Source organism: Passer montanus, unplaced genomic scaffold (assembly GCF_014805655.1).
Source record: "Passer montanus isolate IOZ18808 unplaced genomic scaffold, ASM1480565v1 scaffold35, whole genome shotgun sequence".
Lineage (NCBI taxonomy): Eukaryota > Metazoa > Chordata > Aves > Passeriformes > Passeridae > Passer > Passer montanus.
In genome coordinates, this window is record NW_024368263.1 from 3,265,006 (window position 1) to 3,284,099 (window position 19,094).

Consider the following 19,094-nt stretch of genomic DNA (forward strand, 5'->3'; position numbering starts at 1 on the left):
ACTCCCGCATTCCCAGCTCCGAGGGAGCACTGACCGCAGCACCGGCATCATTCACAGCGATCATCCCGCACCCAGCCCCGCCGGGAGGGCAGGACCTTGTCCCCGATCCCTCCCCCGATCCCTCCCCCGGGCCGGCCCCGCTCGGTGCCGCCGGGGCCATGGCGGCGGCGCGGGGCTGGCCGCGGGCGCTGGCGAGTGTCGCTGCGGCGCTGCCCGGCGCGGCACCGGGAGCGGCCCCCGACACGGCCGCGCTCTACGTGCACGTGAGCGGGGACAGACCCCGGGCTGTGTGTGTGTGTGTGTGCGGGGGGAGTCACGGGTGGGCACACGTGGGGACACACGGGGCGTCCTGGGGCGTGTACACCTCGAGGGGCACGAGGCTGGCACAGGCGGAAGGTGGATGTGGCTCCTCGGGGCTCGCAGATGTGGGTGCATGTGGAACCCCCGGGGGCTTACAGACATCGTGGGGAGCCCAGCCTTGAACATGTGGGGCTAGAACTGAGGGGTCCCCGAGCCCATGAGGGTGACACCTGTGGGGCGCACTGGGGTCCATGCACTGGGCTGGGGGTGTTCCCCTCAAAACTGAGCGGCTGGGGGTGAGGGCATGGGCATCCTGGGGCATGTACACCTCGAGGGGCACGAGGCTGGCACAGGCGGAAGGTGGATGTGGCTCCTCGGGGCTCGCAGACATGTGGGTGCATGTGGAACCCCCGGGGGCTTACAGACATCGTGGGGATCCCAGCCTTGAACATGTGGGGCTAGAACTGAGGGGTCCCCGAGCCCATGAGGGTGACACCTGTGGGGCGCACTGGGGTCCATGCACTGGGCTGGGGGTGTTCCCCTCAAAACTGAGCGGCTGGGGGTGAGGGCATGGGCATCCTGGGGCATGTACACCTCGAGGGGCACGAGGCTGGCACAGGCGGAAGGTGGATGTGGCTCCTCGGGGCTCGCAGACATGTGGGTGCATGTGGAACCCCCGGGGGCTTACAGACATCGTGGGGATCCCAGCTTTGAACATGTCATGGGGCTAGAACTGAGGGGTCCCCGAGCCCATGAGGGTCACACCTGTGGGACGTGTGGGGCGCACTGAGGTCCATGCACTGGGCTGGGGGTGTTCCCCTCAAAACTGAGCAGCTGGGGGTGAGGGCATGGCCCCCCACACTGCCCCTGCCCACAGTGGCCCTACTGCCGCAAGCGCTGCTCCTACTGCAGCTTCAACACGTACGTGGTGCCGGCCGTGGACGAGGCGGCCGTGCGCGCCTGCCTGGTGCGGGAGGCGCAGACCCTGCTCCGCCTCAGCCAGGTGCACAGGTGGGTGTTCGGGGTGGGCTCATGGGCAGCGCTGGGCCCTTCCGTGCCCACCCGCAGCTCTACACCCTCTGCCCTGCAGCGTCACCTCCGTCTTCTTCGGCGGGGGCACCCCCAGCCTGGCCAGCCCCGGCACTGTGGCGGCGGTGTTGGAGGCTGTGGCGAGGGCTGCCCGCCTTCCTGCTGGTGCCGAGGTCACGCTGGAGGCCAACCCCAGCTCCGCCAGCGCTTCTCGCCTTGCCGGCTTCAGGGCAGCCGGGGTCAACCGCCTCTCCATCGGCGTCCAGGTGAGAGGGGCTGTCCCCTCCGCAGCCGCCGCAGCCCCCCGTCACCCCAGGGTCACCGTGCTCCCTCCGCAGTCGCTGGATGACGCCGAGCTGAGGATGCTGGGCCGGGAGCACACGGCGGCAGAGGCACGGAAGGCTGTGGAAGCAGCTCGGGGGCTCTTCCCTGGCCGAACCTCCATCGACCTCCTGTTTGGGCTGCCGGGACAGAGCGGGGACGCCTGGGCCCAGCGGCTGGAGGCGGCCCTGAGGCTCTGTGACGACCACATCTCGCTGTACCAGCTGACGCTGGAGCGGGGCACGGCGCTGGCAGCCCAGGTCAGGGACGGGGCCCTGCCCGCACCCCCCCAGGATCTGCTGGCTGACATGTACCACACTGCCCGGAATGTGCTGGAGGCCACCGGCTTCCGCCACTATGAGGTCTCCAATTTTGCACGGAAGGTGGGACGCCCCCCATGCTGTGTCCCGCAATGTTATGCTGGTCCCCCAGCAGGCTCAGCTGCTCCCCTCACCTCAGGACTCTTCCCCCAGGGCGCCCTCAGCACCCACAACCTCTCATACTGGCGGGCTGAGCAGTACATCGGTGTGGGGCCAGGTGAGGGGGTGATGGAGGGCCAGTGTGGGGGGAATGTGTGGCCACGTGCCCTGTGAGCTCCCTTGTCCCCATACCTGGCTGCTGCAGGGGCACACGGGCGCTTTGTGCTGCGAGGTGAGGGCGGCTGTCACCGGGAAGCCCGTGTGCAGACCCTGGAGCCTGTCGCCTGGATGCGGGAGGTGCAGAGCCAGGGACACGGCACCAGGAGTCGGGCGGTGCTGAGCCCGCTGGAGCAGTGAGTGCTGGGGTCCCCCCCGTGCCCCCTCCCTGTCTGTGCTGCCCCACAGCTCTGTGTGTCCCCACAGGCTGGAGGAGCTGCTCACCCTGGGACTGCGCACGGATGAAGGCGTCACGCACGAGGTGAGGAGCCACCCCACATCGACCCAGCGCTAATCATGGAATGGTTTGGGTTGGGTGGCACCTTAAAGCCCATCTCCTTCCACCTCCTGCCGTGGGCAGGGACACCTTCCCCTAGAGCAGGTTGCTCTGAGCCCTGTCAAACCTGGCCTTGAACATTTCTGGGATGTGGCATCCACAGCTTCTCTGGGCAACCTGTGTCAGGGCCTCACCACCCTCACAGCAGAATTTCTTCCCAAATCTGCCCTTTCCATCCATCCCTTTTCCTGTCACTCCATTCCCTTCTCCAAAGCCCCTCCTCAGCTCTCCTGCAGCCCCTTTGGGTACTGGGATGTGGATTCCCCATCACTAATATCCTTCTCTTGCCCCGTGCACGCAGCGCTGGGGGCACTTCTCCCCCCAGCTCAGCCTGCAGGCCGTGTTCGGGGAGCCGGGGGAGGCTCGGGCACTGCAGCAGCAGGGCTGGCTCGTCCTGGACAGCGGGTGAGCCGCGGGGAGCCGTGCAGGGCCGGGGGGCTCCCTGGGGCGCCGGGTCTCACCATCGCCTCTCTCGCAGCGGCCTGCGGTGCAGCTGGGCCGGCCTGGCCGTGCTGGACTCGCTGCTGCCCGACCTGCTCTGCCAGCTGCAGCGGGCACTGGGCACTGCCCAGGGGCACCCCGGCGGAGGAGCGAGCCTTGGCGGGGGCGCGAGGGCTCCAGGCAGCCACAACGGATAATAATGGACAATAAACCACAGGAGCAGTGTGCTGGCAGTGTGCTGGGGCAGGGGCACTGGCCATGCTGGACTCGCTGCTGCCCAACCTGCTCCGCCAGCTGCAGCGGGCACTGGGCACTGCCCAGGGCCCACCCAGGGGCGCCCCGGCGGAGGAGCGAGCCTTGGCGGGGGCGCGAGGGCTCCAGGCAGCCACAACGGATAATAATGGACAATAAACCACAGGAGCAGTTAATAATGGCAGGGGCACTGGCCGTGCTGGACTCGCTGCTGCCCGACCTGCTCTGCCAGCTGCAGCGGGCACTGGGCACTGCCCAGGGCCCACCCAGGGGCGCCCCGGCGGAGGAGCGAGCCTTGGCGGGGGCGCGAGGGCTGCGAGCGGCCGCAATGGATAATAATGGATAATAATGGATAATAATGGACAATAAACCACAGGAGCAGTGTGCTGGCAGTGTGCTGGACCTTCCACGCTGGCCGGCGGGAGGGGTTACTGCACGGTAGGCCCCTGTAGCGCGGTGTTCCGGGTGTCCTGAGGCCCGGTGTTCCTAGTCGCCCAGAGTTCCGTGTGCCCAATATCCCGAAGTCTCCCGATGTCCTCCATGTCCCGGTATCCCGGGTTTGTCCCCGCAGCAATTCGGCGCATGCGCATGGCGCGCCCCGCCCGGGGGAGCGGTGCCGCGGAGCGCCGGCAGGGGGCGCTGCGCTGCGGGCCCGCGCGGCCTGTGGGGCCTGTCGGGCCTGTGGGGTCTGTCGTGGCCCTGTCGCTCTGTGTCGTTCCCTGTCGCTTTCTGTCGCGACCTGCGGTGGGGCCGGTGGCACGGACATGGCGGCGCGGCGGGGGAGTCGGTCTCGGAACCGGACTCTTCCTGGTACGGCCGGGAGCAGGGCGCGGCTCGGCAGCGGGCGGCCCAGGCCGGGCCGGGCCGGGTGTGAGGCCTCGGCGGGGCCGCGGTTGAAGCGGCCGGGACCAGCCCCTTCCCCAGCCAGTGACCTCCTGTCGTTACTGTGATTTGTTGTTTATAAAAGCAGCAGGTTCCAGCGGGAGGGGCCCGCAGGTTGAGGGGAGCAGTCCCTGGTGGGATCCCCTGAGCTCGGCCTGCCCGCAGGTGCCGGCGGAGCTGCCCCACGTCCGGCTCTGCCCGGTTTGCTGTTTCAGAGCCCGGGTTTGCTGTTTCAGAGCTGTCATGCCACTGAGCAGCTTTTTAAACCCGGTTCTTTGTTATCCGAGTCGTGCAGGGTGAGCGCAGGCAATCCGTGTGCTTGTACTTGCAGCTGGAGCTGGAAACTTTCCAGGAATGTGTTGTTCCACCTGCAGGGATCTGTATTTATTTGCATTTATCTTACCGTTGTCTTTCATCTGAATAAAGTGAGACAGTTCGCTCTTACTTGACCCACTTTGGTCTTTGCAGCTTCTCAGTGGTTCATTCTTTCAATTACAAGAAATGCTGAATTTAATTGTTCGTTGCAACCTTAAACAGAAATAATCCCAAAGCATAATTCAGCTGGAAATCATTAACCAGCCTGAGAGGAATATGGTTCTTCTTGGGAGGCTGAAGAAGTCTCTTCATCTGTTTTTTAGGCAGGAAGGAAAAGTCTTTTGAACGACTCTCTTTAACAATTGAAGAGCCTGAGCCTGAGCCTGAGCCTGTTCCATATGTTCTGCAACAAGAGGACTTCCAGGCACTTGAAATTAAAGTGGAGGACCTGGAGAAAGTATGTATGAGTATTTTTACTGCTAGGAACAGCTGCCTTAGCTGACACTGTCCTTTTGGGTGTTTAACAGAAGGTGCTGCCCGTTTGCTTTAGCCAACACCCACTCCTGCAGCTGAGTTCTCATGCCATTTTGTCTGTCAGGTTTTTTATCATGGTAAGATGTCAGCTCATCAGGTTCAGTTGTAGATGTAAAGGATTAGAAGTGCCTCTACAGTCCTTTCAAATGGAAGGATAAGTCATCTGCATCTTCAAAATTACATCTTCAGCTTTCTGATCTAATAAGACTTGTAAGTTGTTTAGTAGCTCTCATGGCTTTCCTTCCCAAACTCAGATCACAGTGTGTGAGTGGAAGCGTTTGAGTGACACAGCAGCAGAATTCTCTTGTGGAAAGTGATTTTACAACTCTCCTTTTGTGCCCCTGTTATAACCAAGAGGAGTAAGACAGTGACTGCTGTGTAAGGTGTCTTGTAGGGGAAGAATCATAGAAGATTTGTCTTGGAAAGAACCTTAAAACTCACCTATTTCCACCCCTCTGCCATGGGCAGGGACACCTTCCACTATCCCAGGTTGTTCCAATCCCCATCCAGCCTGGCCTTGGACACTCCAGGGATGGGACAGCCACAGCTTCTCTGTGCCAGGGCCTCTCTACCTTCACAGGGAAGAATTTTTCCTATTGTGTAATCTAAACCAACTCTTCTACGTTGAATCCACTCCCATTCCTGTCATTCCATGTGAAAATTCCCTATCCAGGGCTGACAGGACCCTCACAGGAAGTGCACTGACATGACTCCTGTGCATGTTCTGAAGGGATCAGATGGAATCAAGGTCAGTGTGTTCTAACTGCCCTGTGACTCTTCACTTCCTGCAGCTTCATGCTCCACGCCTTGCCTATGGTGCTGGGAGGATTCCAGTTCAGAGGAGTTACCTCGTCCGAAAATACCGACCCAAGGAGGTGGCACACCTCGTGGCACATCCTGTGCCCCCCAAGGCACCCAGAGGACCCCTGACTTTTCCTGGTAGGCTTCAACTTCACCTCTTACCTCTGGGTTTTGGTTTTGCTAAGCCAGACTTTAGTGACCTGGCTCTGGTTGGGTATTTTTATATGTGTGTTGTAGTACCAAGACAGTTTGAGGATGGCTGTGAAGAGATCCTCCCTCATCACATTTTGGGAAGTCTCCAGGAGTTAAAGATGGAAGCCTTGGCCAAAAGGAACACTCAGGTTCATTTGCAGAGTTGGGAAAATGGTGCTGCATAGCACTTTTCCAGGGGTAGAGTGTGGTGTCTGCAGTACCTTTGGATGCTTTCCAGCACCTATCAGGAGCAGGGCAGGCCTGAGGTGTGGTTTTCCCAGCCTCGTCACACTCTGGGGGAGGGTTTGCCTTTGCAGAAACTGCACCAGCAGGTTTTGGAGTCCTGTGTGCAGGACCAGGTCATGGAGGGAACAATTACACAGGCTTCCTCTTCCCTATGTGCCCTGCTGATGGTGTCAGGGAAGAGCTGGTGTTGCAGCAATGCCATTGCTGGAGTCTCATTACTCAGATAAATACTTCCATTGGATCTTAGTGTGTCCCCACTGCCCTGGTTCCCTTCCTCTCAGATTGCTAATGTAACAGTGCTGTCAATCTGAAGAATTCTTCTCTCCTCCCCTCTCCCATTCCTGTTTTGGTGTGCATGGAGAGGTTCATTTAATGTTTCATTTCTCATCAGCTAGCAGATGCTATTAAGGTTCCTCATCCAGATGTTACTGCAGCAGCTTTAGAAGAGGAACATGGGGGAGAGAAGAAAGAAACGTCACATCAGGCCCAACTAGCAGAGCACAAAGCTTTCCAGAACTGGAACCATCATATGGCAATGAGGAAAAAGCAGGAGAAACACCTAGGAGGTGAGAAAAGCTAAGGAGGTCTCATTCTGTGGAATTCTCTGTGCAAGTGGAGGAGTTTGATGTCCCCACCCCAAATGGCAGCAGTCACTGCCCACCAGGGTCACTCCTATTGCCACTGCAGTCTGATTCCATGTTCTCAGAGCTCCCACACTGCTCGTGGTGCTGGCTCTGGCTGTGGTGGGAGGGTGAGCTGGTGGCTGTGGTTGAGGAGAGGAGTGGATTTGGCAGGGAGCAGTGTAAGTGGGTTACAGGTGAACAATTACAGTGGCTAAGGGTGTGCCCAGAAGTGCAGCACCAATGATGTGATGTTTTTATATTTATAGAAATTCTTCACAAGCCAGAGAATGAACTGCTGATGAACATGTCAGACAATTACAGGCAAATCCAGGAAGAACGTGACCTCATTGACCGGAGTCTCCCTGCCCTATTTCCTGGAAAGGTGAGAGCCCCACTTCTCGTGTGTCCTGATTGTGCTGCTCTTGTGACAAAGCACACACACTGTTCTAAGTGAGTCTCTGAAGTGCTGTCAGGAGATGTTTATCAAAGCCACTCTGAATCCCTCAGCTTGGTGTCTGAGCAGAGCTTTCAGGGACATGAAAAATAAAAACCTGAATTGTGCTATCCATACCAGCTAGGGGAAAGTGGTGATGAGCAAGTGGCATTTCTTGATTCTCACCAAAGACTTTTGTGCCCTGGGAAGTGGCACGGGAACATGTCACAATTTCTGTTCCAGGGGCAGAAAGATCTGATAGCTTTAGGCTTGGATTTTAGTGATTGCCATGGAGAAAAGGGCATGGGTGAGGCAGGAGGGTTATGGGAGTATTGTGTTAAAATTATTTTTTCACATTTATAGCACTATGAAAGAATTTGCATTTGTGTGAAGCTTTATTTTAATAACATTCAGCCTTCACGTGCACTAGGTAGAAGAAAGTTCTTTTGTCTTTGACAGCAGCCTGATAGAAATTTTGGCTTCCTCTGCAGAAATGGATAATTCATAGGCTTTTAAAATGCTCATATAGTCAGGGTTAGACCTCTTCTTTTTAGCTTCAGGTGCCTCTGAAAATAGCAGGTAGCTGCACAACAATCCATATACAAGGTAGTATCCACAACAATGAGTGGGAGCCTTGTTTCCCACCCTAGGGATACCGAGTGGGAAGCGAGTTCTGGAGCCTTCCTGAGCAAATTGGGGATGATCTCACCGGGCTGACTCTGACCCTGACCCAGACAGAACGTGGGCACCCAGAGCCACTCACTCATGTGGGGAAACCCCGGACCATCCAGAGGGAAACAGGTAAGGGAACACTGCAGAGAGCTGATTCCAAAGAAATGGGGCACAAGTGTGGAGAAACAGCTCCTTCCCTGTCGAGCCTCCACTTTAATCCACTACAAGGCCAAAGTTTGGCAGAGAATGAAATTTGATGAGGTGTGTGGGTGTGTAGAGAGTGAGCTCTTGTATTGGTACTTCCACAGGTGTGAAGCCTCCAAAGAAGATTCCTTGCCACCTAAACTGGGATAAGAGTCTTTTCCTGAAACATCGACGGCAGGAGCTAAAATCTCTCCTGGAGGAGCTGGGCTTTTATAAGCCAGTAAGACCAGAGGAACAAGGATATTCTTTGTGTCTCTTGTCAGGTGCTGTAGAGTAACAAAATTGTCAGGAGTTGGCTCTGAAAAAAGCATTAGGTAACTAAAACTTGGTCCCACAGTTTTTCGTGGAAGTTCCCACATTTCCAAAGGGCCACACCTATGAAAGAGTTGCCTGACCTCCTAAAGTGCTGCATGGAGTGGTCTAGGGGCCTCAGAAGAGATCCCAAACCAGCAGCATGCAGCTTCCAGGACCTAGGCAAAGAAAAACCTTCCAAGTACTGGTGCAGGACTTTGATTTAGTGCTGTGGGGCAGAGGGAAGAGATCTTTACCCATGTGGAAGACACACTCTGAAATAATCTCCTGAAGGCAGGTGGCCCCTCCTCCTACAAACAGAGCAAACCTCACTTTTTTTGTCTTTGAAACCTGTCTCTGAGGAGGAGAAACGTGTGAAGGACACTTTCTCTGTGCATCATTGCTAGTGGGGGATGCAGTCATCTAGGATTCATGGGAATCTCAGAACTGGTTCTTTCCCATGTTCCTTGAGTGTTCTTCAGATGCCTCTAAAAGCCATTGTAGAAGCAAGATATCACAACTTCACTTTATGTGGCTGAGTTGGTGCATTTGTCTGGTGTTTTAATGTCCTTTCTATGTAAAAGAGCAACTGTGAGTTGGTAATTTCTGTGTATGTCCAGGATCTGGAAGGACTGGAGGTGATTGGGAAAGGGCAGCCTTTCACATCTGTCTCAGCTGAGGCTTTTCTGCATACTGCCATTTCTGAAGAGATTGAGATCCTGTAAGTTCTGCTTCATAGCATTCTTTATGGCAAAATAAAGAGTTTTGGGTGTGCACCACCAGTCTGTGAGGATATCCTTAGCTGTTCTTATCCAGAATGGAGACAAGTCTCCACTAGGACACAATAAAGAGCATATTCTTATATTATTGCCTTTGTGCCTTGGGGCCTTGTGTCTAAGGAGCAAGAATCAGAGAAAAGTTTTGTTAAGGCTCTTCTTCCAGTCTTCACTCTGTGCAGCTTTAGAGCTTAGATCAGGAAGGGTGGGATTCTACTCTCAATTACTTCCATTTGATTGTCTTTTTCTAGCCTTCCATCATTACTTTCCTAGTTTTCCCTGTCCTGCCCATTTGTAACAGGCACAGCCTAAGTGTCTCTTGTCCTTTTTCACTCATGTACTTAGACAGGTCTCATTCTTTAATATTCTGGCTGTCCTGTCCTCCTTGCCAGTGACATGTAGCTAGATGGGTTCACCACATCTGCAGGGCTCTGTCCCTAAAGAGATTACTGTGTGAGAAAATATAAAATGGGGTTATTTCTTACAGGGTTTGTAAATCACCCCTGGTTCTCCCCTCTCTGGAAGTGAATTTCACTCCATGAAAATGCTGGCTTTTGTTTTCTTTAGGAGTGACCCCTTAGGTGACTCCTTCACTGTGGATCCAGAAGCTGAAAAGGTCCCATCTTTAGTTTTCTGTGGCCAGCCTGCTCGTTGGATCAAGGGCATCACTTCTTGCAGGGTAATTGTGAGATTTTTAACTGTTTAGTCAAGCTAAGCCTATTTGAGCTCCCAAGTCACAGTTGTACAATAAGTGTCACTCCAAGGCCAGAGAATGGGGGAATTATTCTGAACCTAGTAGTGTATCCCTATATTTGCTCCAGGGAGATCTAGGAGCAGAAGGGCTCTGGTTGTGGTGTGCAGTTCAGGTTCCTAGGGTTTCTCTGTATAATGGCCACTTTGGACTTGCCTTACAAGTTCTCCTACCAAGGCTCAACCCCTTATTTGAGCTATGATTTCATGCTGTTGTGGTGTGCAGTTCAGGTTCCTAGGCTTTCTCTGTATAATGGCCACTTCTTTGGACTTGCCTTACAAGTTCTCCTACCAAGGCTCAACCCCTTATTTGAGCTATGATTTCATGCAAGATAAATCCTGCCAGATGGAGTAGAAATTGTTATCTTTTTCCTCTTCCTTGTCGAAGGAAATTGGTATTGCTGCCCGGCTCACCTTTGAGACTCTGGCTAGTGAGAAGGCTGAAAGCTTCCTGACAGTGACCAATGATGGCATAGCTTCCATTTGGTACAACTGGATGAGGCTTCCCCAGCAGATCCCCTCCAGAGAAACCAGGGGGAGGAGAGTGCCCTGCTTTTACTTTGATACCAGACCAGGTATGAGAGCTGCTGGTCTCCAAGACCTTTGTACCTCAAACATAGAGCAGGAATTTGGGAGTTGCCTGGGATGTGGAGTCTGACTAATGGCAGAGCACTGCTGGGTGATTTCTCCTGAGGAAGCCAACCTGAGTGTCAGTGCTGACTCACCCCAAAAGAGCTGTGCAAGGCAGATCCCTTTCCTGGAACTTAAAGGAAAGGAGGTTGCTTCTGCTCTGAGTGTAAATGGGTGGAATATTGAGAAGTGAATAATTTTCTGGTGGCAAACGGGTCATAATCTTCTGGAGAGAAAACTGAGCTTGCTGTAGAAGGAGAGTGCAATGAAAATAATGCCAGTTCAGGAACATAGGGGCTGAGAGTAAATCTGGAGGGAGAATGAAGTTGCAAAGCTGGATGAAGTGTGATAACCAGCTAAACTATGGGGAAAGAGTCTCCTAGAGAGATAAGCACACTTGGGGTGGTGTTGGAAAAGGATCAGGCTAACCAGGTGGCTTCTTGCACACCAATGCATTTTCTCTCTTATTTCAGGTGTAATTTTGCCTGGAGAAACTCGGACGTTTTCTTTTATTTTCAAGTCAGAGAGAGCAGGCATTTTCAGTGAGCCCTGGGAATTTAGGACACATCCTCTGTTATTAGGAGGAGCTCTGCTTCAGGTGACCCTTTGGGGAATTGCTGTGTATGAGGATAAATTGGCTGACTTCAGAGAGAAATTGGAGGTAACCAAGCATGTAGCTGGGTAACTGAGCTTTGAACTTTATATGCAAATAGAGGATAAGGGTGGGAGTGGACAACATGGTATTTTTATTGTTGTGCAATCACTGCTGAGAGTGAGATTTACAGAATATCTGCACATACTTGAGCAGGTTTGCTAAATGACATGAGGAACTCTGCAGTCTATTGTAATGTTGTTACTAAAGACATGACTGTGTCTCCTAAAGTGTTCACACTGGTCCTTTAAAGAACTAAATTTCTGTTGGTAATTAATTTCATTATTTACTTAGAGGGAAGGAGATTGACTGCTGTACACTATGATAGCAGTTAAGGTATAAATTGAAAATTACACTGTGCTTTGAAAAGTATAGTTTGGGGGCAGGATTTGTAGAGTTTATTTGAAAAGCTGTTGGAAGTATTGCTCTGCTCAGCGGGGTTTGCAGTTGTTCGTGTCCTTGTAACTCTGTATAATGAATAGTGTGGTTACAGGTGGGATTCAGTTTGTGTGCTTGCATAGGGAATGGGGACTCACACATGTTGTTCTTGTGGTGCCTCAGAATGAGCTGGCTGCTCGAGAAGGAGCTTCTATAGTGAAAGAAAGCCTGAATGAACTTCTTAAACAAGTTCGGACGCCCGAACGCACCCCATCTCCTGTGGATTCCTGTGTCACAGAGGAAGAGCTGTTCCACAGGAAAAATCCCGAGGTGATGCTTGCTATTGGAGGGACTGCACAACTGAAAAAAGTGGGGAGGGCAGACCCATGGGGCTGCTGCATCCCTGGGGTTCTGGAGCTGGCAGAGTCTGCTGTGGGAGCTTTAACAGTTGGGTTTGAAGAGGGAAGGTGCAGCTCATGTTTACCTTTTCCCCCATTGTCACAGTTGCATTATCAACATCAAGTGATAAAGCAGCTGCATAAACTGTGGAGACAGCACCTGACTGTCTTGGAGGAGGAAGTGCCCTTGGACCAGAGGAGCACTGCAGAGGACGTGGAGTACCAGGAGAGCATCTTGGAGCCTCCCTCTGTCCAGAGCACTGAGGAGGAAGAAGCAGGTTCTTCAGGATGGAACCTTTCCATTGAGGACTTTAAACAGGTGGTCACCTCTGTTCCCACAAGCTGATGGTGTGTTAATTCCCCTAAAAACAGCCCAGCGTGCCCCAGTGAGAGCCCACCTAAAGGGCTGCTGCCAATGTGCTGGGAGTTTGTGAGATTTATGATGTGTGCTCTGCTGACCACACCCTCAGTGCTCTTGTAAAGAGATTCCCAAGAGAGGCTTTGTGGGCTGTTGTGTGAAGAAGAAAAGAGAAGCACACAATATAATAGATATTTTAAGCTCTTCCCTTGTTAGCTTTCTGTCATCCCAGGACTGAATGTGGGGGCAGGCTGGGCTTGCAGCCTCCTGTGGCTCCCCCAAGGGCTCTTCTCCTTGGAGAGCCCTTCCTATTCATCAGAGAACTAAGGGGGCACTCATGACAGGCTGTGGATAAAGTACAGACCTCCTTAGATTAAAGCAAGAGTGCGTTGGATTCTGTCAGTGGTTTTTCTGTAGTGTGCTCTTGGAAATCTCTCTGTTGTTTCTACAACTAAGCTTTACTAGGGAGCCTTCTAGCTTGATAGAATCCCTGTTTCCCAGAACACCTGAAGTTGCAAAGGGGCTTAATATCAGTCCAGTGAGGGAATCTGGGTTTGTTCTGCAGATCTTGGGTACCTTGGACATGTCCTAGCTGTGTAGGAAGCCCCGTCTGGGTATTTAAATGCCCAGTGCAGCCTGGTTTCAGACTGGTGTTCAGGAAGAGAGCTGTGGGCTGCTCCACTGGGCTCAGGGACTGGGAATAAGACTGAGAAGTGTTCCACAGCCCCTGTGAATTTTCTCTCACAGGCTATAATGTCAATCTCCGGGAAGGAGCAGCGGGAAGAAGCACTGGCCCAGCTCAATAAGGCAGCTCTGGAGCTGTGTGTTGAACAGAGGCCAACTCAGTCAGACCTTCTGTATCCACTCTGGTGGGTTACCTTTGCAAGGAAAAGCTTGTGAAAAGATTGTGTGATCAACAGCCTCAGCAAGCTCTCTTGCAAGTGTTGTGATTCAGAGTGCACATAATTATATGAGGTCTAGAAGTCATCTTTACACTCTGGTTTTTTATAGCTTAATTGTAGCAGCTGTCTAGGACCCAAATGTCTTTTTTTTTTTTCTTGGAGATAAGTTTAGAATATTAGATGTATGTAATTTTGGAGAGTGTACAAGATTATTTCTGGCAAGATTATTCCAGTCTGTATTTATGAAACCTTTGGGTATTTTCTGTACCCTTTTACTCAGATAACTGTCTCCTCCCTCATACAGTCTCTCTGTTCTTTGCTCAGGCTTTCAGACTGTAAACATATCAACAGCTTTGAGTTGCTCCTAAATTAGAAGGATGCAGGTTCCTCTTGGTAAACACAGAGCAGGTTGATTTACCAACGTGTGTCATGTTGAAGAGCAGACCTAGTTTCACAGTAATGTTTATGGGTTCCTGGGAGCCTGTTGATTTGCAAACCACTGAGACCTCAGAGGGCTCCAACATGAGGAAAGCAATTTAGCATCCCCCTGCACAGATATTCAGGCAGTGGGTGCTGTTCTGTTGGTTTAGTTGCACAGGGCAGCTGTCAGCTATAAGTGCCTTCACTTCTGGGCACAGGGTCCAACAAGGTGGCAGTTGCTGCACTGTCTCCCTTCTGATCCTGACCATTTTCTCAGCCTCCAGCTGTGGCGTGGAGCAATTGATGGCTTGGTGTGTCACTCTCTGAGGCTCAGATCTGTGCTTGGTTTGATTAAGAAGGACATCTATGTAGAAGCTGCTCCAGTGGAAACAGGTAAATGGTAGTTTTAGCACAGCAACTGCTTTCTGTGGGCTGTTGCAGATACAAAAAACATGATGAATTTGAACTGAAATGTCAATTTCAACATGTTTCCCTGAGGAAGAAGCATCAGGAAAAAACCTGGCAGATTGTGTGACAGTAACAATACTAATTGGGATCTGTGGTTTGACACCAGTAAAAAAACATCCCCACAAAAAAGCCTTTTAATTCAGCTAGGTCTAGCCATGGCTTTCACACAGACTGACCCAGCAAATACTGCCTCAATGAGACCTCTTCATTCCTTATTTAAACAAAGAAGTCTTCAAGGTATTGTTTTTCAGTGCAGTACATCTCAGATTAATAAAAAGATGAGAATATACTGCAAAAGTAATATGTTCCCACTGTGCTAGTGCAGTGGGATGGACTTTCTGGATGCGTGGATGCTTTTGGTTAATTGAAATCCTTTCTTTTGTAGAGGAAGTAAAGCAAGGAGGAACAAAAAAAGGAAAGGAAATATTTACTAAGAGAGAAGAGAAAAAGGATAAAGAAGGCAAAAAAAGTAGAGGGACATCAGGGAAGGAGAAAGTGGTAGGTGTTGGGATGTCTGGTGACCTCTGAGTGCTGGGGACAGTGTGATCATCCTGAGGTTGTGTATCCTGAGTTTGAGCTCATTTCCAACCCAGTGAAAGAGGTGCTGCTGCTGGGAGATGGATGTTGAAGCAGTCTGAGCAGTGTCCTGACCTGTGTCCCTTTTTCCCTTGGTCTGTCCCTGATTAGGATCATTCAGGCAGCAGGAAGCTGAAAGCTTCCATTTCTGTGTACGACATGAAAGGGGGAGCAGACTCCATCAAAGGAAGAGGTGAGAAGCAGAAGGTGAAAGAGGAAGCTGCAACTCCAGTTGAGGCAGAACCTGTTCAGGAGCAAGTGGACTCTGTTTTACTTGAAAAATACCGGGAAAAGCTCTACATTGAAGTGAGTCTCACCAAAGCTTGTATCTTTGTCTTGGTTTTGTTCTTTTCTTGTAAGGCACACTGAGGCTTAGGGGGAGAAGCAAATATTTTGTTAAACTCAGAAAACTGGCAGACATATGTCCCTTGTGCTGCAGCAAGGTAAGTGTGAAATCCAAATTAATTTGTTTCAGCCTGGAATCTGTTAGCAGAAATGCAGCCATCACACAGCCACATGCGGCACTTCTATCTGGGATGTCTTTAGCATTGCTTGCAGACTCTGGAGGGATCAGCTGAATTAATTGTACCTTGGATAATGTTAAACACACTTCATAGCCGGGGAAGTTATTACTAGAGCTCTGTCAGCTGCAGGCTCCCACTTCTATGTGGTTGTGTGTGTGCCCATTTGAAAATGTACCTCAAAACCATCTCTGTCAATCTCAGCCTCAGGATTTCTTCACGTATTTTCACTGCAGCTGCTTTTGAATTTCTACAGGTTTACAGTCTGCTGGATTCAATGGTGAGTGAAATGGTGTCTTTATTTGAGGATCTGAAGCAGTAACATGCTCTGAAGTGGGAGTGAAGCCCTTTGTATGCAGAAATAGACTTGCTTAAAAAAAATAAAATAAATAACCATATTTACACAAATGGAGTGGAGATTCTTCTGTCTGAAGTGATTCAGTGGTTACAAATACCGGGCTGCCTCTTTTCTGACACACTGTGATGTGAGACTATTGCTAGATCATCTGTTACTGCTACAGATGATACTTGCCAAGAAGAGACAAGGCAAGAAGTATCACCACTTCAGAAAACATTAAGACTGGAAAATACTGGTATTTCTGCTAAAGGAGAATTTAAAAGTGCCAGTTAACATGAGGTGGATTCTTTGTGTCTTGTGCTTTGCTAGCAGGTGAGTGAGCAGGTTGTACTTGTACTCATGAATACTGGTACCAGGAGAGTAGACAAATCCACCCTGGGTTTTATCATATTTTTGGTGTCTTGTCCAGTCTCTCCTTCGGACTTGCTGACAGGAGGCTTCTCTGAGGCATTCTGGATCCCAGTAAAAACACTGTCCCAAGGGATGTGCCACCCTGCCTGGTTTTGCACTCACAGATTTCCTTCTTGTGCTGATCTTGCCATCTCTTTCCATTGAGCTCCAGGTACCCACGCCCCATTCTGAGCCAGGTTTTACATTCTTCCTTCCAAGACTAATCACTCTTAAATGAGCAAAATTTGTGCTATAAAAGTTGTGAGCCATGCTAAGTCCTCATGTTAGAGCCACCCCTCCTGTCTGTCCATGTGCCTGTGTGTCTGGGCTCATCACCATTTTCCATCTGTGTGCATCACTGCTGGAATGGGGCTTTTTGTGGAGGCATCCCAGGCCTGAGTGTGGCACACTGGACTTGGAGCAGGTTCTGGAGGCAGAGTGAGCTCTGTGTGGGGTCTGTCTTGGCCTGGTGTCACTAAGTGCCACCTTCCTGCTAAAGTGGCTGGACAGCATTCCCCAGAAAGGCTTTGGCCCTGCAGAGCAGTGACATCAGTGTAGATCATTAATTGGGGATGGTGATCCCACTGGAGCTGTTAAGCAGCAGATGCCTATCCATGCTCAGCATAGCTCAGCCATGAGCTCAGTGGCTCCAGGTGTGCCCCTTGGGCACTGGCCCTGTCCTGGGCTGGCTTGCAGCTGCACATGCACAGTGAAATGACTGCTCCTTCTGCTGAATTGGTGTCTTCTGCTTTCTCATTTTAACTCCTGTGCTGTCCCTGGGGAGAGGATCTGTTTCTCCCCTTGGCTCCAAGCAATACCAAGGCAAAGCACAGTTTGTTCTTTTCACTGGCCAGGTGAGGCTCCTCATCTTTTGAGTTGTTTTCTCATAGTGGGGTGTGGGGAAGCATTTTGGCTTCTGTAGCAGCAGGAGCCTCCTCTGGCTCAGTGGGCACAGACCCACAAAGGGAATGTCTCTGCTCAGCATTCCTGGAGTGAGAATTTCAGCAACATTTTGAGAATTAGGAGGAAAAAGGCCTGAAGTTGGGGTGTGTCTCACAGGCTCTGACAATAGCTCCTGCCTCCCTGGAGATGATTATCAGCGTTGTGAATTTGCCCAACTCAAACTGCTCAAGCCATCTGTTTCTAGGAGAGAGGGAGTCTGCATGTTCTAGAGGCAACGTGATTGTCAGAGAGGCAGGAATCCTTTCATTTGGTCGTTTTACCTTAAAGGATGGCAAAGCCCATCCATGTCTCCATGGATCCATATCTTCAGTCTATTGAAACCAGGCTCCATGTGTTCATCTGCCCACAGGAAAATCTGTTAATACAACACGGGGTAGATGAAAGTTTTACATCAGTCACGTACAATGGAAGAATGTCCTGTGCTGGCATCTTCCCTGCCAGGGAGGAGACTGGTAGCAGAGGGCAGGTGGGCGGCATAGAAGTTCTGCAAAGGAGAACAAACCTGTGAACAGTCGAATTTCTTGTCATAATTTTTTGTCATAAATATTGCCAGTGCCTCTTCCTTGGACAAGAGTGTCCTCAGGGGACAAGGTACAAGGAGCATGCAGGAAGGGATGTGCTGGGCCAGCAACTGTGGTACTCTGCTGTCTGGCTGCTGCAGCTTTTTGTGAGCCAGCTGCCTTTTTCTTTTTTTTTTTTTCCTTTTGCATTGATTTGTGGAAGTAACAGAACAGGAACTGCAGTGGAGTTAGAGGTGGTTTCCACAGAGTAGCTTTAGAAACATATACCTCTTATTTAGAGGCCTAGAGTGAGATGTGGGCTCTGTCCTCAGCAACAAGACCCTCAGGGCTGCCAGCCCTGCACTCTGCAGGACACTGTCAGGCTGAGTCCTTGCAGCCAGGCGAGGAAATGATTCCTTCTCCTCTCCCAAGCGTGGGCATTATTTGTATTAGTGTTAATGATTTGTGTTGTGTTTGCTAAATAACCAAGGTGAGAAACCTTCCTGGCCTTGGGAGTTGCATTCCAAACCCATCACGTGAGTGGGGCCTGAAGACACCATCACCACCAGTGAGGATGGGGAGAGGGGGAATTGCAGGAAAATGCAGCAAGCAGAAGATGCCAGTGTATTTCCAATGGCAGAGGGGGTCTGGGTGAGCAGCCAGGCTCTGCTGAGGGCAAGCAGTGCTTTGCTGGGTCCTATACCCACGGTGGGGTTTTGGGACCCCCAGCAAAGAAGCCACACATTTGTATAGCTCCAAAAACACCTCCTGGGATGTTCTCCCCATGGGGAGGTTCACTTTGCTTATAAAAAAATCACTGCCTGAAGAAAGGCAAGCTGCCTGCTTCACCATCTGACACAGTGAAGCAGGAGCACTGGGAATGGAGGAAGAGGAAAGCTTGGAGCTTGGGCTGCCGTGAAGAATGCCTGCCCCTTCCTGAGCTGGGATGTTCTCTGGGCTGACCTGCAGAGGGTTTGGATGCTGGATATGCTCCTTTCCCACACTGTACCTGGGACTGGGACTAGATGCTTATTCAGCCTGCTGGGAATGTCAGGCTGCTGAGATCTGCAAAGCCCCCAGAGACACATGGCCTTCCCCTAAGGCAGGACCCTGGGGCAAGATGGATCTCAGCTCAGCACTTTGTGTGGCTAGTGGAAGCAGCAGCAGGAAGGCACGACCCCCCTCCTACCCCAGATGTCTCAGCACCCCTGAGATGTTTTCCATCATGAAAAATGTCAGTGATATTAAAAAGATTATGTCTATCCATAATACTTGAAGGGCTGTCAGTGATTAAAATGGAAGGCAGAGGCCGAGAGAGAGGGGGTGGCATTGAAATGATCGAGAGACATGACTTATTTTGTCATGTCATCTGATGCCTCCCTCTCTTCCCCCAGCCAGGCTCCGGGAGCTGTTCAGAGCAGGGGAAGAACCCGCTCCAAATTTAGATCCTAGCAAAATAAAGAAATTTAAAAAAAAAATAATTTAAAGAACCCAAATTGCGAGTGTGGCCTTGGGTAGCAGAGAGGGAGCTGTGCGGTGGGGAGGG

General features: G+C 51.5%; 2 protein-coding genes across 7 annotated transcripts; both read left to right on the forward strand.

The window, feature by feature from the left end:
- Positions 1-141: 141 nt before the first annotated feature.
- RSAD1 (radical S-adenosyl methionine domain containing 1) lies at positions 142-3,663 on the forward strand. Of its 2 annotated transcripts, XR_005628220.1 has the most exons (10): positions 142-263; positions 1,178-1,311; positions 1,391-1,595; positions 1,668-2,033; positions 2,124-2,187; positions 2,275-2,422; positions 2,493-2,547; positions 2,924-3,027; positions 3,101-3,310; positions 3,501-3,663. XR_005628220.1 is itself a non-coding variant. In XM_039715829.1 (9 exons), the coding sequence occupies exons 1-9, from the start codon at positions 159-161 to the stop codon at positions 3,258-3,260; spliced, it is 1,341 nt and encodes a 446-aa protein (XP_039571763.1). In that variant the 5' UTR covers positions 142-158; the 3' UTR covers positions 3,261-3,436. The 2 variants fall into 2 exon arrangements, 1 of the variants encoding a protein (XP_039571763.1); XM_039715829.1 differs by lacking the exon at positions 3,501-3,663 and having other exon boundaries at positions 3,101-3,436.
- Positions 3,664-3,745: 82 nt separating this feature from the next.
- On the forward strand, positions 3,746-15,780 carry LOC120505389 (MYCBP associated protein). 5 transcript variants are annotated; one of them, XR_005628217.1, is made up of 18 exons: positions 3,746-4,125; positions 4,836-4,969; positions 5,838-6,188; positions 6,677-6,851; positions 7,175-7,290; positions 7,992-8,142; positions 8,322-8,437; positions 9,129-9,229; positions 9,852-9,963; positions 10,423-10,609; positions 11,138-11,325; positions 11,878-12,024; positions 12,199-12,411; positions 13,198-13,319; positions 14,050-14,165; positions 14,928-15,009; positions 15,177-15,259; positions 15,594-15,780. XR_005628217.1 is itself a non-coding variant. In XM_039715819.1 (18 exons), the coding sequence occupies exons 1-18, from the start codon at positions 4,080-4,082 to the stop codon at positions 15,183-15,185; spliced, it is 2,547 nt and encodes an 848-aa protein (XP_039571753.1). In that variant the 5' UTR covers positions 3,746-4,079. The 5 variants fall into 5 exon arrangements, 2 of the variants coding, with proteins under 2 accessions (XP_039571753.1, XP_039571755.1); XM_039715819.1 differs by lacking the exon at positions 15,594-15,780 and adding an exon at positions 14,626-14,738 and having other exon boundaries at positions 5,838-5,985; positions 6,085-6,188; positions 14,928-15,185; XR_005628218.1 differs by lacking the exon at positions 15,177-15,259 and having other exon boundaries at positions 14,928-15,122; positions 15,594-15,775.
- Positions 15,781-19,094: the final 3,314 nt, after the last annotated feature.

Bases quoted from the DNA above. Each gene is read 5' to 3' on its own strand.
- RSAD1 (XM_039715829.1), top strand. From the start codon at position 159: ATGGCGGCGGCGCGGGGCTGGCCGCGGGCGCTGGCGAGTGTCGCTGCG. The intron at 2,548-2,923 runs GTGAGGAGCCAC...CCGTGCACGCAG, and splicing joins ATGAAGGCGTCACGCACGAG to CGCTGGGGGCACTTCTCCCC. The intron at 3,028-3,100 runs GTGAGCCGCGGG...CCTCTCTCGCAG, and splicing joins TGGCTCGTCCTGGACAGCGG to CGGCCTGCGGTGCAGCTGGG.
- LOC120505389 (XM_039715819.1), top strand. From the start codon at position 4,080: ATGGCGGCGCGGCGGGGGAGTCGGTCTCGGAACCGGACTCTTCCTG. The intron at 4,126-4,835 runs GTACGGCCGGGA...TCTGTTTTTTAG, and splicing joins TCGGAACCGGACTCTTCCTG to GCAGGAAGGAAAAGTCTTTT. The intron at 8,438-9,128 runs GTAAGACCAGAG...GTGTATGTCCAG, and splicing joins AGCTGGGCTTTTATAAGCCA to GATCTGGAAGGACTGGAGGT.